Source organism: Brienomyrus brachyistius, chromosome 5 (assembly GCF_023856365.1).
Source record: "Brienomyrus brachyistius isolate T26 chromosome 5, BBRACH_0.4, whole genome shotgun sequence".
NCBI lineage: Eukaryota > Metazoa > Chordata > Actinopteri > Osteoglossiformes > Mormyridae > Brienomyrus > Brienomyrus brachyistius.
In genome coordinates, this window is record NC_064537.1 from 30,038,582 (window position 1) to 30,051,845 (window position 13,264).

Genomic DNA, 13,264 nt, shown 5'->3' on the forward strand with positions numbered 1-13,264 from the left:
ACATTTATATATTATACCTTGATGTTTAGACTCCTATATTGCAAATATGGACAATATTACACATTGACGAAGTGGAAAAGTAAAATGAAGTTACTAGTGCCAGGTTTCACAAGGCTGTTTTATGAGAGTTCATGTATTTTCCGACCGAATAGTTATTCATGTTTCGTGTTTATTTTTATATTTGTCGTCACAAAAACCTGATAACCCACAGTCGCTATGCTGCCATCATTTTCACTACAAATTTAATCCAGAGTGAACATTATTTTTTTAGAAGAACCGTACGACAACTGATAACGGGGAAACGGAGAATGAAGCATATTGCTTGTTTAGTGACGCTAAGTAATGTATAACTATTGTTGAAACCTTTGAAATTGAAAAGACAAGCATAAACATCACCATATTCAAATACATTTATATAATTTAACTATTTACACCAATACACTTCATGACTTGACACTAATCGTGTGAATAAATATTTGTCAGTTTATAAACAGCATCTGCAGAAAGAGGTGGGATTAGCGCGGCTGGGGGTGGGCAGAGCTGGACTGGAGCTGGAACAGAGCCGGGCTGGAGCGAGGCGGTTTAGAGGTAAACTGGAGCTGGAGCCTGAGCCGAAGCAGGATTGCTCCGCGTCCTCAGTGACAGCGCCGAGTCGTCTGCGTCTGTGTTACCGTTGGACGCTATCCTGCGTGTGTAGTTTACCTATGGACAACAGTACGCTGTTTATGACGAGTGATATCAGGTTAGCAAAATTTGTTGTGACTCGGAGGTACCAAACCAAATAAAGCCAAAACCGGAGTATTCGCAAGAAGAAAGCTGCGCGCTAGCACAGGCCTTATACCAGACCTCGGGATATATGTAACTGCACACACGACGCTTTGAACGTCCAGGGCGGATTCGACGGCAGCACAAGGCTCCCTGTTGCGGAGACCGCTGTTTGTGGGTTTCACTCCGCTGAGTGAAAAGCGAGACTTCGATTTTTAAAAGCAAATAACCGGGTGTATTTTCCCAGAGTACTGCTTTCAAGTTATTATCGCCTTTAGTAAATGGCATTTAGATAATTACCGCCAGTAGGTCTTAGCATTTAGCTTTGCTTGTTAGCAAGCTAGCATGCTAACTCTGAATAGCGAGTCGTTAACTGGTGTTTCTGGTTAGACGTGACTTTCACCAGCTTCTTGGGTAGTTTAGTTGCAGTATGGATGTGCGTAGTTCATTCTTCTCGATTCCGGGCGTCACTACTCGCTGCAGCCCCGAAAAGCTCGCTTTAATACGCCTGGCTTAGCTGGAGATGCCAGCGGGCGGAAATCTGTCGTTTTCAATAGGTACGTCCGCGGTCGTTTAGTTTTTAAAATCAAATACAAAACAATGCCTGTGTTATTATTCAGGACCTTTTAAATGTTCGCTTTGGGACCGTTTTTAACACGGTTTGCGGTGAGGTCGTCTTTGTTTAAACCATCGGTGAAGACAATGAGCCCCCGGACCCAGCTGGGCTCACCATAACAAAAACAAAGATGTGATTTTCCTGCTAAGGACCGAGTACCATTTGGGTTTCATTCTGCATTACACCTCAGGATCTTTGTTCAGCAGGAGCTGTGCTTTTTTTAATGGACGATCTTCACATTTAACTTTCTTTGACAACTGTGCAGCTTCAGAGACGGTTGATCCGCATTAAAGCCATATTTCAGGTCATTTGCCCCAGGCGACTGCAGCTGGACTCGGAATCATATTTATACTACATAAACGACACTAAACGGCGGTAAATTTCAGTGAGTCTTCTTTCTATAACCCTGTGTTTCTCTGTTATCTGAATTTTGGTGTGAATATATTTTTTGCACGCCTACATTTAATTACCTACCCTTTGTGGAAGTCCTAGTCAGTCTTTTTCGTGCTTGTTTTTACGACTATTTGGGGATTTCGACGTTAGCTTGCACCCTGTCAAGAAGGGGTAGAAGTGACCTCGGTTCTAGCTGGATCCGGCTGGGCACAAGGGTGTTCCCAAGAGACCAGCTCTCAGTTCACCTTTGTGCAAATGAGAGGAAGGATGGGCACCCAGGGTAGCCCCGTCAAGAGCTATGACTACCTTCTGAAGTTCCTGCTGGTCGGAGACAGCGATGTGGGGAAAGGCGAGATCCTAGACAGTCTGCAGGATGGATCTGCAGAGTCACCATATGCCTACAGCAGTGGTGAGTATTTCTGGAGCCACACAGCACAAATGTTGCTCAGTAGGTAACACTGGTGATGAGTAGACCAGGCATTCACAGAAGGCTAGGAAAATCTATTAGTCTAAAAAGACATGTCATCTTAGAAGTTGCGAGATTTACTGATGGTGTAGAAATTGTAATGTTACCAAAACTCTGGGGGTGATGTGCTTGGAAACCAGGTATTGTTCAATATGTTTGCTGTTAGTTTTACTGTAACATCACCCCTTTGATGCTCTTTATCTTTTTATTGCCTGTATCAGACCTTCAAATGTTTTCCTCCATAGGACGCCAGCTCGAAATTGTGGTAGTGCTGTTTAATTTTAGATGTGTGATGCTCACCTCCCCATGGGATGTCCTGCCAGTGTCACTTATGTGTGGTTGCAACATTATTCTGCTGAAGGTGGAGCACAGCTGTCCCAGAAATTTTACATGAATCTGAAAGGCTGGTGCATCATGTTTCTGTTTTATGACCAGAAATACAAACTGATCAGATGCGTATGTGATATGGCAGATTAAGCATGTCAATATGCTGCACAAGGCCAGCTCAGCATTTGAAAGCATATTTGTGCTTGGTAAAACGTGTCCTGTTTTTGCACAAACGGAATGTAAACTGGTGGACGGCACACTTCAGAAGTGCAGAACACAGCTGTAGTCGTCTGTGGTTATGTGCCTCTGGGCCATGCATGCAGCTGTGCAAAGACAGCAATGACAGGAAAATAGCCCACGCGCCCACATGATCATAGCTTCATAGTGGTTCTCCTTAATAGGAATCTGTATGCTCCAAATAATCATTCAGCTTTCATAAGACAGCTGTTTTAAATCTGTATGTTGCTCAGCTAAAGTGGACGAATGTCTGTGAGCATTGCAGCAATGTTTAGTGTTGTTGATCTTTTCATGGTACCAAGCTCACAATCACTGTCAGAAATTAGAGGAAGGACACTGTCTTTATATATGAAAACCTCATTACTGTAACGTTGCAGTAGGTTAAGCATATTAATAGATTGATCTTGAACATTTACATTGGCTCTTGTTTAGGGAAAACTGGGGGGAGGTGGTTAACTCTAAGGTTGCGTGCTCCACAACTTGAATATATTTCTTCCGACGTGTATTTTTTTGTATGTCCCACGGTACTTGGACAGGCGAAGCCATCTAACTTGAGGTAATCTGTCATCATAGTTTGAAGTTCATCTGTATTAAGGGGTGAGATAAAATCTCAGTTTAATTGCTGGAATTTTGTCTCAGATCTGAACCGTACTGGAAATGTTAAATGCCATGTTTGTATTTTTCTCTGTTGAGGCAACTGATGCCTTTTTGGCTGGAAAAGCTGAACCCCTGAAATCAGTGACTGATCTCTAATAGAAATCTTGTATGTTTCTTTCTTTATCTAAGTATTTTGGAAATATATGAATCGCCAGCTTTTGCTATTTATACTTTTTTCCCCCAAAATGTTCTGGACAGATTCGACAGGACACACACAATGCAATTTCCTCCCCATCCATCCTTGTTGTAATTAACTAATTTTCTATTATTTAAAGCTGGTTGCATCACTAAGTAAGATATTTAAATACACCCATCTTCCACAGGTGTATCCTGGTTAGGGTGATTGGGGGGGGGGGGGGGGGGTCATCATAAGACACACACATGTACTTGCACACAGTCATGCACCATGGGCTGAAAGTCTCTGATGCATCATCAAAACAATTTTTAAGAAGTACGAGTTATGGTGATAGCATGGGGTCATCCTCCCCAAACTGGAAGGAGAACTAGGGGATGATGGAAGAAGCTTGCAGGACTATCAGGCCTTCTGTCAGAGAACAGTCTGCTTGTTACATTGCATCATTATAAACTCAGACCACAGACCTGCTCTGTACAGGAGGGTGCTGAGGAGAAAGCAGTTAAAAACGAGTAAAACTGCACTCTGGGAGGTTTGGAACCATGTGGTAAAAAGCTTTCATCTGATGAAAGCAAGATTGTTTTTTTTCTGGCGGCATTGCAAAATGTTATGTCTAAAAACCGGAGATGGCACATCTCTCAAAGATCAGCACTGCAATCTGAAGCAGATTCGTCCTTTTATGGCGGTTATTCTCTTCACTTCGTTGGGCTGTGGGGGACCTGGAGGCTAGCGGATATTGAATGATGCCAAATACAGCCATATTCCTGAAGGAAAGCTGCTGGCCTCTGCCAGAAGACTGAAATTGGGAAAGAAGCTCTACCTGAGACGATGATAACCGAAGCGTATTGCATGGGGTGTGTATCTCTCCCACTGAGACAGTACCATCTAGTTATCTAGATCTAGATATTATCTAGATACATGGTTTGCAGTATGTTACATAAAAGAGAGCATGCTTATTCATGCAAAAATTCAGTGTGGTTCAATTCAACTGACTGGATAGTATTTAAATCAATTTAACATTTGCTGAAGTGTTTGAAGTAAAACAATGTTTGAAAAGTAATTTTTCATTGCAGTAATCGTCATCTAAGATTATAGGTAGCTGAAGTTCAGTTGATCTTATCCTTGTAGACATTCCTGCATAGATTTGCAGTGTCTATTTGCAGTGTTTTGACTGTGCAACTAGAAGGAATAAGCAAGAATACAGTTACAAGGATATTTAATGGTACCTTTAATGCAACAGCAATGCTCCATTATTCAAGTTAATACTGGGTCATCTTTAAAACTAGAATTCCTGTACCTTAATGCCCTGTCTAAATCTTTTTTATTCAAACAGTGTACAGGTACACAAAGTATTTTCCGTCCAGGACAACTGAATGTCTGACGTGCCTTCCTCACTTAGTAGTTTAATCCTGTAGTGTAAGTAAGACTTCTAGCAGAGCCCTGTAGTGGTAGTTTGGTTGTTTATGTTCAGACTCTGGGGAAGAGTTCTTCCCCATGGCTAGATTGCATGACCTTCAGGGATCATTTGCTCTGATCACTCTGATTGCACTGGCCTTGTTTTTAGTGCTGCTGATTTTGTTTTCCCCGTTAAAGTCTGCCTCCTCAGTTGGCCTGATGGTCTGTGGTACCGCTGGGATGTGGGGTTTTCATTGTACAGGGTGTGAACAGTACAAAAGAGGAAATAGTGACCTGTTTACTCAAGCATTTGATAACAAAGTGAGCTGGTCACCAACTTCAGTTTAGGTGTGCCGCCAGTAAGTTTGTACGTGTAAAAACTTGGTCATCCTTTGTCCGGTATGGCGCCGATTCTTTTCTTTTCTGATTTTAAAAGGGCATTTTCAAAAAGGGAATGCTATCAACAACAATGTGATGAATGCGTATGATTCTGTGGAGCCTGTACTGAATTGTACTTATTTCAAAGTTTCAATCACCGCTCTTATTCAGGTTGTGTACTTTTAACGTACATTTTTGCCGGTCCACTTCTGACGGCTTCGGAATTGTGTATTACTCTGTGGATTCCGTTTATGCTGAGGTCATCAGCTTTGCTTGTTTACCACACTGCAGAAGCTATAGTGTAACAATACATGGCTTTCGCTTCTCTTTTCTAGCACAGATGTTACGAAGTACTCTAGGCCGTATAGCAGCGCTACAATGCTAATGGGTGACCACAGCTCTTATCTGTGGTGTAGAGATAATTGCAAGTGCTGGTCTGAGAAATGGTGCTGTTAATGGAAACACTCAGTGAAAAGGCTGAAACAGAAACCTGGCGATAAGAAGTCTGCATTAACGCCTTGGCCCTGAGCTTCACAGCAGCCCATCATGGGAGACGCATCCCCAAAATGTCCATTCAGGCAGTCAGCAGCAAGGACTGTGTGATGGCAGACAGCAATGGCGCGAGTACGAGTTTATCCTTATTTACCCTTTTCTCAATCTCACTCTCTCTTCCCAGGGATTGATTACAAAACCACAACCATTCTGCTGGATGGGAGAAGAGTCAAATTGGAGCTGTGGTATGTACATGGTCATAAAGGATGATGAAAATCTTAACATGATAGTTGAGAGATGGCTTATAGTTATGGATTAAGGTTGTGTGAACTGCCAGCAAGACTTTGGAAATCTTTTCATACCTTGCCATAATTTTACATGTAAATACATGCCTCTGTGTTTTGTTCTAATGTAAATAAGCCTTTAGACTGATTTTCTCATTAAAGTTAATAGCCATGAAACTTTATTCCCACTCTATATTGTCCTTTATAAAATCACACCTCGGGTGTAAGGGCTTTTGCTTGAGTCACCCGCCTGGCACAGGTTCAGGCTGTTTCAGAGCCGCTGAGCCTGGCATACTTACTTGCCTGCCCGCTGTCAACAGCAGACTTACTCATCTGTCTACCTGCTTCTCAGGGACACCTCGGGACAGGGAAGGTTCTGCACCATCTTCAGGTCCTACTCCAGAGGTGCTCAGGTAGGTAGCTTGCACCTTTATCAGTCTTGCTTACTGGTGAGTTGTAGCCAGTTGGCTGATAACGGTATGATGAATCCCAATCTGTGTCAACAGTGATTGGATTTCAAGAACATGTTGTCTTCCAGTAGCCACTTAGGCCAGCTTTAAATACTGCCATTTATCTTAATTTGATCATAATTAAGCTCCCAGCCCCCTCACAATTGCTGCAAGTATGTTGCAGCATTTAGCTGGAAAGTACAGAGCTCTTGAAATGTAATCAGCCGCATGAACTTCCCGGAGAGATTGTGGGACGATTGCCAAGTCCTTCAGTGTGCTTATTTCCACAGTGACCATTGATTAATTTTTTTAAAGGCATGATCATTGGTGGATCATGGCGAGTGTCCTCTGAATGTTCCGCTTTGATGAACCAAAGATTTTTTTTTTTTTTGGCAACCTGAAAGGGCAGACGCTCCTTGACAGTAGATGGTGGATTGTTTTCCCAGAGTCTGCGCTATTTGTTGTCAATTTATGGATGAAAATGATTGTCCTCCCTTTTTTCTGTTTGCTCAGGGAATCTTGCTGGTGTATGACATCACCAATCGCTGGTCTTTTGACGGTATTGACCGCTGGATCCGTGAGATTGATGAGGTAAGGGTTCGCCTTTAACTGATCTGTGTGGTTCTCTGACATAGAGCTGCAGTTGCCGTTCTTATCGGCGTGCTCTGCCCATTACGCAAGCAAGCGCCTTTACAAGCGAATCCTCACAGGGCCCACTCAGAAGCCCTTTAACTACCGAGCAGCCTAAATTGTTGGAATGCAAGGCATGGGTTCTCCTGCCTCCGTCGTCTTCCTGTGTTTCCTGTCCTCTCAGTGGAAAGCGCCCCTCCGTTTCCCTCATAGGACATCCTGTGGGTGCTGGCATCCAAATATTAGCCCTCTCCCATACATGTGGGGCTCTACTGTTTCCTGCTTCCTCGTATCCTGTAGACGTTATCTGTAGCTTATACTCGGTGTAAAAGTTGTAGATGCGCTGCTCCAAATCCGATCTGTTATCATATTGAACTTTCTGCTCTTATCCCAGTGCTGAGGACGTTTTCTCAGCTGGTGCAGAAATTATTTACTGAAATTGTAAACAGTAGTTTAATTACAGTGCATTATATATTTGCTGGTAATAAAAGCCATGTCATGTAACTATTGCATGGGTGATACCTGAGCCAGTAGTTCTCTGTGCCCCCTTTGATTGCTTGTTTCTCTGAATTCCCAGCATGCCCCTGGTGTGCCACGCATCCTAGTGGGCAATCGACTGCACCTGGCCTTCAAGCGTCAGGTGCCCACGGAGCAAGCCCGCGCCTATGCTGAGAAGAACGGAATGACCTTTTTCGAAGTGAGCCCCTTGTGCAATTTCAACGTCATTGAGTCCTTCACAGAGCTGTCCCGCATCGTGCTCATGAGGCATGGCATGGAGAAATTCTGGAGACCCAACCGAGGTGAGGGAGCAGGGCGGGCAGGCCATCCGGTTCGGAGTGATTCTTTGTGATACTGGCGGGGAACTCAGTGAGGAACCCTGAACTGTCAGTCATTTGACTTGAAACAGAAACATAGTCATTTACAAGTTAGTGTTTATTTTCATTTCCAGTCAGACTGGACTTTCAGGAATCCCAGTCTCTTAACCTTCAAAGTCTACAGCTGTCATACTTTGAGTGTGGTACTGCCTGCAAACATGCATGTTAGACATGCTGTGCACCAGCTGAAACTTAAGATGTCTTCTCAATCAGCAAGGAAGCGCGCAGGCTTTCAGGAGCAAAGTGCTGGAGGTGAAGAGATCGCCTTGTCTCAGCAAAGCTTTCTGTCTTCTTCCTCTGTCTGTGCCCCATCCAAAGCAGCACCATTTAAACATCAGACATCCATCACATCCTCCCCATTTGTAGAACTAGTAAATGAGGTTCTTCCTGTAAAAATTGCTGATAGATACCCCATTGGTCACCTCGGGCAGCACTGTTAGCATGTTAACCTCCTGAGGCCTTTGCTAAGTGCTCTTAATGTCCTTGAAGTTTTTCATTAGGTTTTCAGAAATATTCCCTAATCGCTTTAAGCCTGCTTTCAAAATCACAAGCAGCCTATTTGATATTTTTCTTGATCTTGTTTTCTTATAAACTTGGTTCTTTCATGATAACATGGGTCTGACTTTCTTCGAAGATGATTCTTAGAAGTTGAATTTTAAATTGATATTTTAGGGGCATTAATCTTATTGGAAGTGAATTTTTTTTCCCCCAATGACTTCATGTACAGTAAGAATGTAATACTTAAACTTGATCATTTAATTATTTCAATGATTATTCAAATTATTGAGTTGAGTTCTGTTTAAGGATTTTATATATATGCTTTAGCATTAATTATACCATTTTATAAAAAAAAGAATTTCAACCATAGAATGGTAACAGTAATCTAGTTTAATCTGTAAACAGTCGCCCTCTGTTTTACTGCAATGAAGTGTTACATAACCATTTTTAACACTCCTATTCAGAGCAACTTAACTTTTTTTATTATTACTGGTTGGATAATTGAATAATTTGCATAAGTTTTCTTGTTTTTGGCTAAACCAGAGCCTTGAACTGAATATTTCTGCTAATCAATGATTCATTTTCCCTTGGAGATTTAAGGCTGTCTCTCTCTAAATCTGTCTAAATATAAAGAGAGTAGGTATGCTATGAGAAGTGGTGATTGAAGGTACACTGTACTGCTTTTAAACCTTCTCCCATTGCTAATCCTAACATCAATAAACCCTGTTTTAGATTAGATAGGTAATGCCCGAATTGTGGGTCACGCGTAGGCGAATGCCTGTCATTGCCCAGGGTGCTGCTAGGAATTTTGGGCCCTCAACCCAGACCAATCCTATTATGTTTCAAAATTTTTAGGGCCCCTGTCAGAGACTCTTGTCCTAACTCCCCTTCACAGCACCCCTGGTCATTGCAAAAAGTTAAAGATGCTGACTTCCACATTTGTGTGCTCTTTCTCCTCAGTGTTCAGCCTCCAGGACCTGTGCTGCCGTGCCATTGTGTCTTGTACACCTGTCCACCTGATCGACAAGCTGCCCCTGCCTGTGGCCATCAAGAGCCACCTCAAGTCCTTCTCCATGGCCAACGGGATGAACGCAGTCATGATGCATGGTCGCTCTTACTGGCCCACACTGACCACCACCACTGGGAGCAGCAAGGGTAACAGCCTCAAGCGCTCCAAGTCTGTCCGGCCGCCCCAAAGCCCACCACAGAATTGTGCCAGGAATAACTGCAAAATCTCGTAGCATGTCGCTGGGGGGGCCCAAGCCCCCAATCATTATCTATCACCTTTCAGAGACTGCATTGCCAGAACCATGGACTGGCCCTCAACGGGGCCATCTCCTCCTATGAAGACCCTGTCCTGCCTGGGGCTATGTGGTCGGACCCAGGGTCTTTCTCCTGCAGCCACCACAGTTAGCTGTCTATCCATCCATCTCAATGGCTTCTCCAACCCCCTGGAGCCGTGCAACACTATAGCTAGTTGGAACTACTTTCCTGCATTTTATTTTAATACAGTATTTACACTTGATATTTAATGGAGACAGATTCTTGGCTGTGGTCAGTTTGCTTTATTTTGTAATGAAATTTTGCACTGAAATTCCTCATGTGCTTGTAGATGGTTCAGATGGCATCTTTTAGCCACGTGCTTGGAACAGGTGAAATCAAGAATCGCAAGAAGTTTACGTTGTTCGCCTGCCCCTAAGGATATCTGCGGTTTGCTCTCAGATGTTGGGGTTTCTTTTCTGCTTTTTCTTTTCCATAAGAGATCCACACTCTTCTAATGATTGGAAGCTGTACACAACGCACTACTGAACAATATTGTGCCGCACATCGGTTAACCCAGCTGACAAGCTGCCCCTATCTCATTCTCCTCCACACTTGACCCTGTGAACGTGGTCTTAGAGTACGGCTGTACCAACTGGCCAACGTTGGCAGCAGGAGGTCAAGAACCTCAAGTGCTCCAGATCAATCTGGCCATCCTGGAGACGTCTCAGAACAGAGCCGCATTTAGCGTCTGGCGTATTATGGCAGTGAAGGCCGCGAGCAGACTTTGATCTTTACTTATCCGTTCTCCATCTTCCCTGATCTCATTTCTGTTTGGTTCCATTTACATTTCCCTCATTTTCATTATGAAGGTGACGAGTTTTAGAATGAGGTGATGGTGAGTCTTATTAAAATGTGGTACAGTTTTACAGATCTTCATACAAGGTTCCCCTGTTAATTCAGTCTGAACACCATCCTTACAGCAGCATTCTGATCATTTTAGAAAATTGTCCCCTTTTTCATAAAAAAAAAAAAAAAAAATCAAGATTTGACCCTTTATTATTTGGAGAGCTGGGATTAAAGTTTATTTTTTATGGATGGGCTGTTAGCAAGCAGAGCAAATATTTTTGAGATTAAATGGAAAACTCTTTAATCTGTTTGTGGGGAAGAAACTTCTTTCTCCGGTCTTTAGAGTAGAATTTATCTAAAATCACTAATCCAAGTACACAAGGAATTGCGCATGTACATGTATAAACAGTGTAATGTATAATAGCTGTATGTGGTGGAGCAAAACGCCACGAAAAGCTTCTGCTCTGCCGCGCATGCATAGGACTGGACCTCAGCTACCCCCCAGTTACCAAGTAAACTCATGTCAATAACGAGGGTGAAGTACGATGGGGTCCGAGTGTGCCAGAACACGAGTCACCTTTGTTTTATCCTTTTTCTTCTGTGTAGCCACCATCCTTGGCTGGGGAGAGTTTTATGAAAGGATGAGCTGTTAATTGGGGTCCAGTTCAGGCTCTTAAATAAAGGTGAAGAGCCACCTTATTTGCCATTACTCACTCTGTCTAATGAACATGCTTGTTAACACAGCCAGGCTTCATTCCCAGTGCTTCCAGGCTGGTCTTCAGCTGAATGCATGGGTCTGATTTTGTAACCTTCCACATCACACTGATGACTTCAGCTAAACTCCTTCACCTTTCTGCCATTAACTCATTCAGTCATCCGTGTTTCAGTAACCTGCACGGCCGGCCTTCCTGTGCCAAATCCACTATCGGGGAAATGCAGAGAAGCCTGCAACTGTTTCATAGTCGCAATATTTTAATAGATTTTTTTTTCCATACAAAATGAACCGTTTTCACTTAGAACAGTAACTGCGTGTTAGGGTTGTGCTTTTTAAATGCACGATGTACAGCTTGAAGTTAGATTCAGTTCATCTTCAGAAAAGCTTCAATATGTCAACAGAATGAAAGCCAAGTAGGTGCTCCGTCTGTGACTTAAGCAGAGAGTGGTTTTGTTAATGGGGTTGCCAGTGTGCCGGCTTCTAGACACCTTAAAAGCAGCTCTACGCCTGCTGATATCATTACTCACTGCTCGTCTAGGGAGCCTCGTCTGTTAAAATGCGCCCTGGTGTTTTTCCTGCTTTCATTTAGGTATTTTTCCTGTCGCTGTAACAAAGCTTCACAGTGTAATATTGTAATTATCCTGTTATTTAATTCATTTCTGGTATGCCCTTTCAGGGATCGTCTTGTGTTTTGCACAGAGCCTCACAAACTCTTGCTCTTTGGTTCCCCCCCTCCGCGGTTCTCCTCTCTGACCCCCACCTCCCCGAAACTCAGGGACCAAACTTCCCCACTTCTGCAAGCCCTGTCTGTGACGCCAGGATAGCACTGGCTGAGTCGGGTTTCCTAAGGATGTGTATTATAATTAAGTTCCTTTTATGAAGAGCAACTGTCCCTTGTTTTTGTGGGTTAAGTAGCTGTCTGTTGCCGTTTACACCCAGTGTAGGAATGAGAGGAAAGTGTGAGATCCAGGAATCAGGATGAGCTTTTCTGGCCCAGTGCCCCGACCCCGCAGGCTCACCGCATCAGCTCTGCCCCTCCACTACTCCTGCATACCTGCCTGTTACAGAAGTCCAGAGGTCCGCATTCGTAGCAGAGGATTGCAGCAGTGTTACGTTTAAAGTCTTCCTCCTCGGACTGAGCCCTGGGGATGTATGTGTCTCGCAGGTCCCCTGCATGGCTGGCAGGGAGCAGATCCCTGTGCCCTCGCACTTATCAGGGAGATTTGCCATGTTAAGCAATGTAACTTATCCTCGGGGATGAAGTAAAACCATGGATCGTAAATGCAATTAACAGCCCGTGAAGCTCCTCCAATTTCCTCCATTTGAGTTGTATTTCCCTGTAATTTTGAAGGTGAATGGTGGGATTTTTTTTATTTGATTTTTTTTTTGTGTTTAAACAACCTGGCTGGACTGTAACATATCTTATTTGTGTGTAGGATGTGGGGGGGAAGGGGGGTGTTCATTTACAACAGCTAGTTTGGTCTTTGCTATTTTTCCATTTTCGTGTTATATAAAGGGAAATGTAATAATATTGTGGTTAGAGTAAAACACTATCTTACTTTGATTTAAGCTGCTGGGTAACTTAAATGAAGAATGCTTTGTAATTAAACACAACTTTTTTAATCGTTTTGGATTGTACAGTTCGTATTAAATGGAAGTACTTTTCCCCCAAATAAACCTCCAAATATTTTACATTTGGTTTATATGAATGAATGAATGAATGAATGAAAAACGGGGCGTCTCGCATTCTGTCCTTTTATTACACACAACAATCCTACACTAAATACTTTGTGTGTGGGCGGTAGCAAGGGCGGGCAGCGCATTTCCATTGAGTGTCTTAATGTC

At 43.2% G+C, this 13,264-nt stretch overlaps 1 protein-coding gene across 1 annotated transcript; it reads left to right on the forward strand.

Moving 5' to 3' along the window:
- Positions 1–528: 528 nt before the first annotated feature.
- On the forward strand, positions 529–13,111 carry LOC125741736 (ras-related protein Rab-40C-like). Its single transcript, XM_049013021.1, has 6 exons — positions 529–2,183; positions 6,044–6,104; positions 6,496–6,556; positions 7,106–7,183; positions 7,800–8,022; positions 9,556–13,111. Exons 1-6 carry the CDS (start codon positions 2,030–2,032, stop codon positions 9,834–9,836), a joined length of 858 nt encoding a protein of 285 aa, XP_048868978.1. The 5' UTR covers positions 529–2,029; the 3' UTR covers positions 9,837–13,111.
- The last annotated feature ends 153 nt before the right edge of the window (positions 13,112–13,264 follow it).

What these genes read in the sequence shown, in the direction of transcription:
- LOC125741736 (XM_049013021.1), top strand. Translation starts at nt 2,030, where the DNA reads ATGAGAGGAAGGATGGGCACCCAGGGTAGCCCCGTCAAGAGCTATGAC. An exon ending in ACCATATGCCTACAGCAGTG is followed by an intron (nt 2,184 to 6,043) that starts GTGAGTATTTCT and finishes CTCTCTTCCCAG; the next exon opens with GGATTGATTACAAAACCACA. An exon ending in CCTACTCCAGAGGTGCTCAG is followed by an intron (nt 6,557 to 7,105) that starts GTAGGTAGCTTG and finishes CTGTTTGCTCAG; the next exon opens with GGAATCTTGCTGGTGTATGA.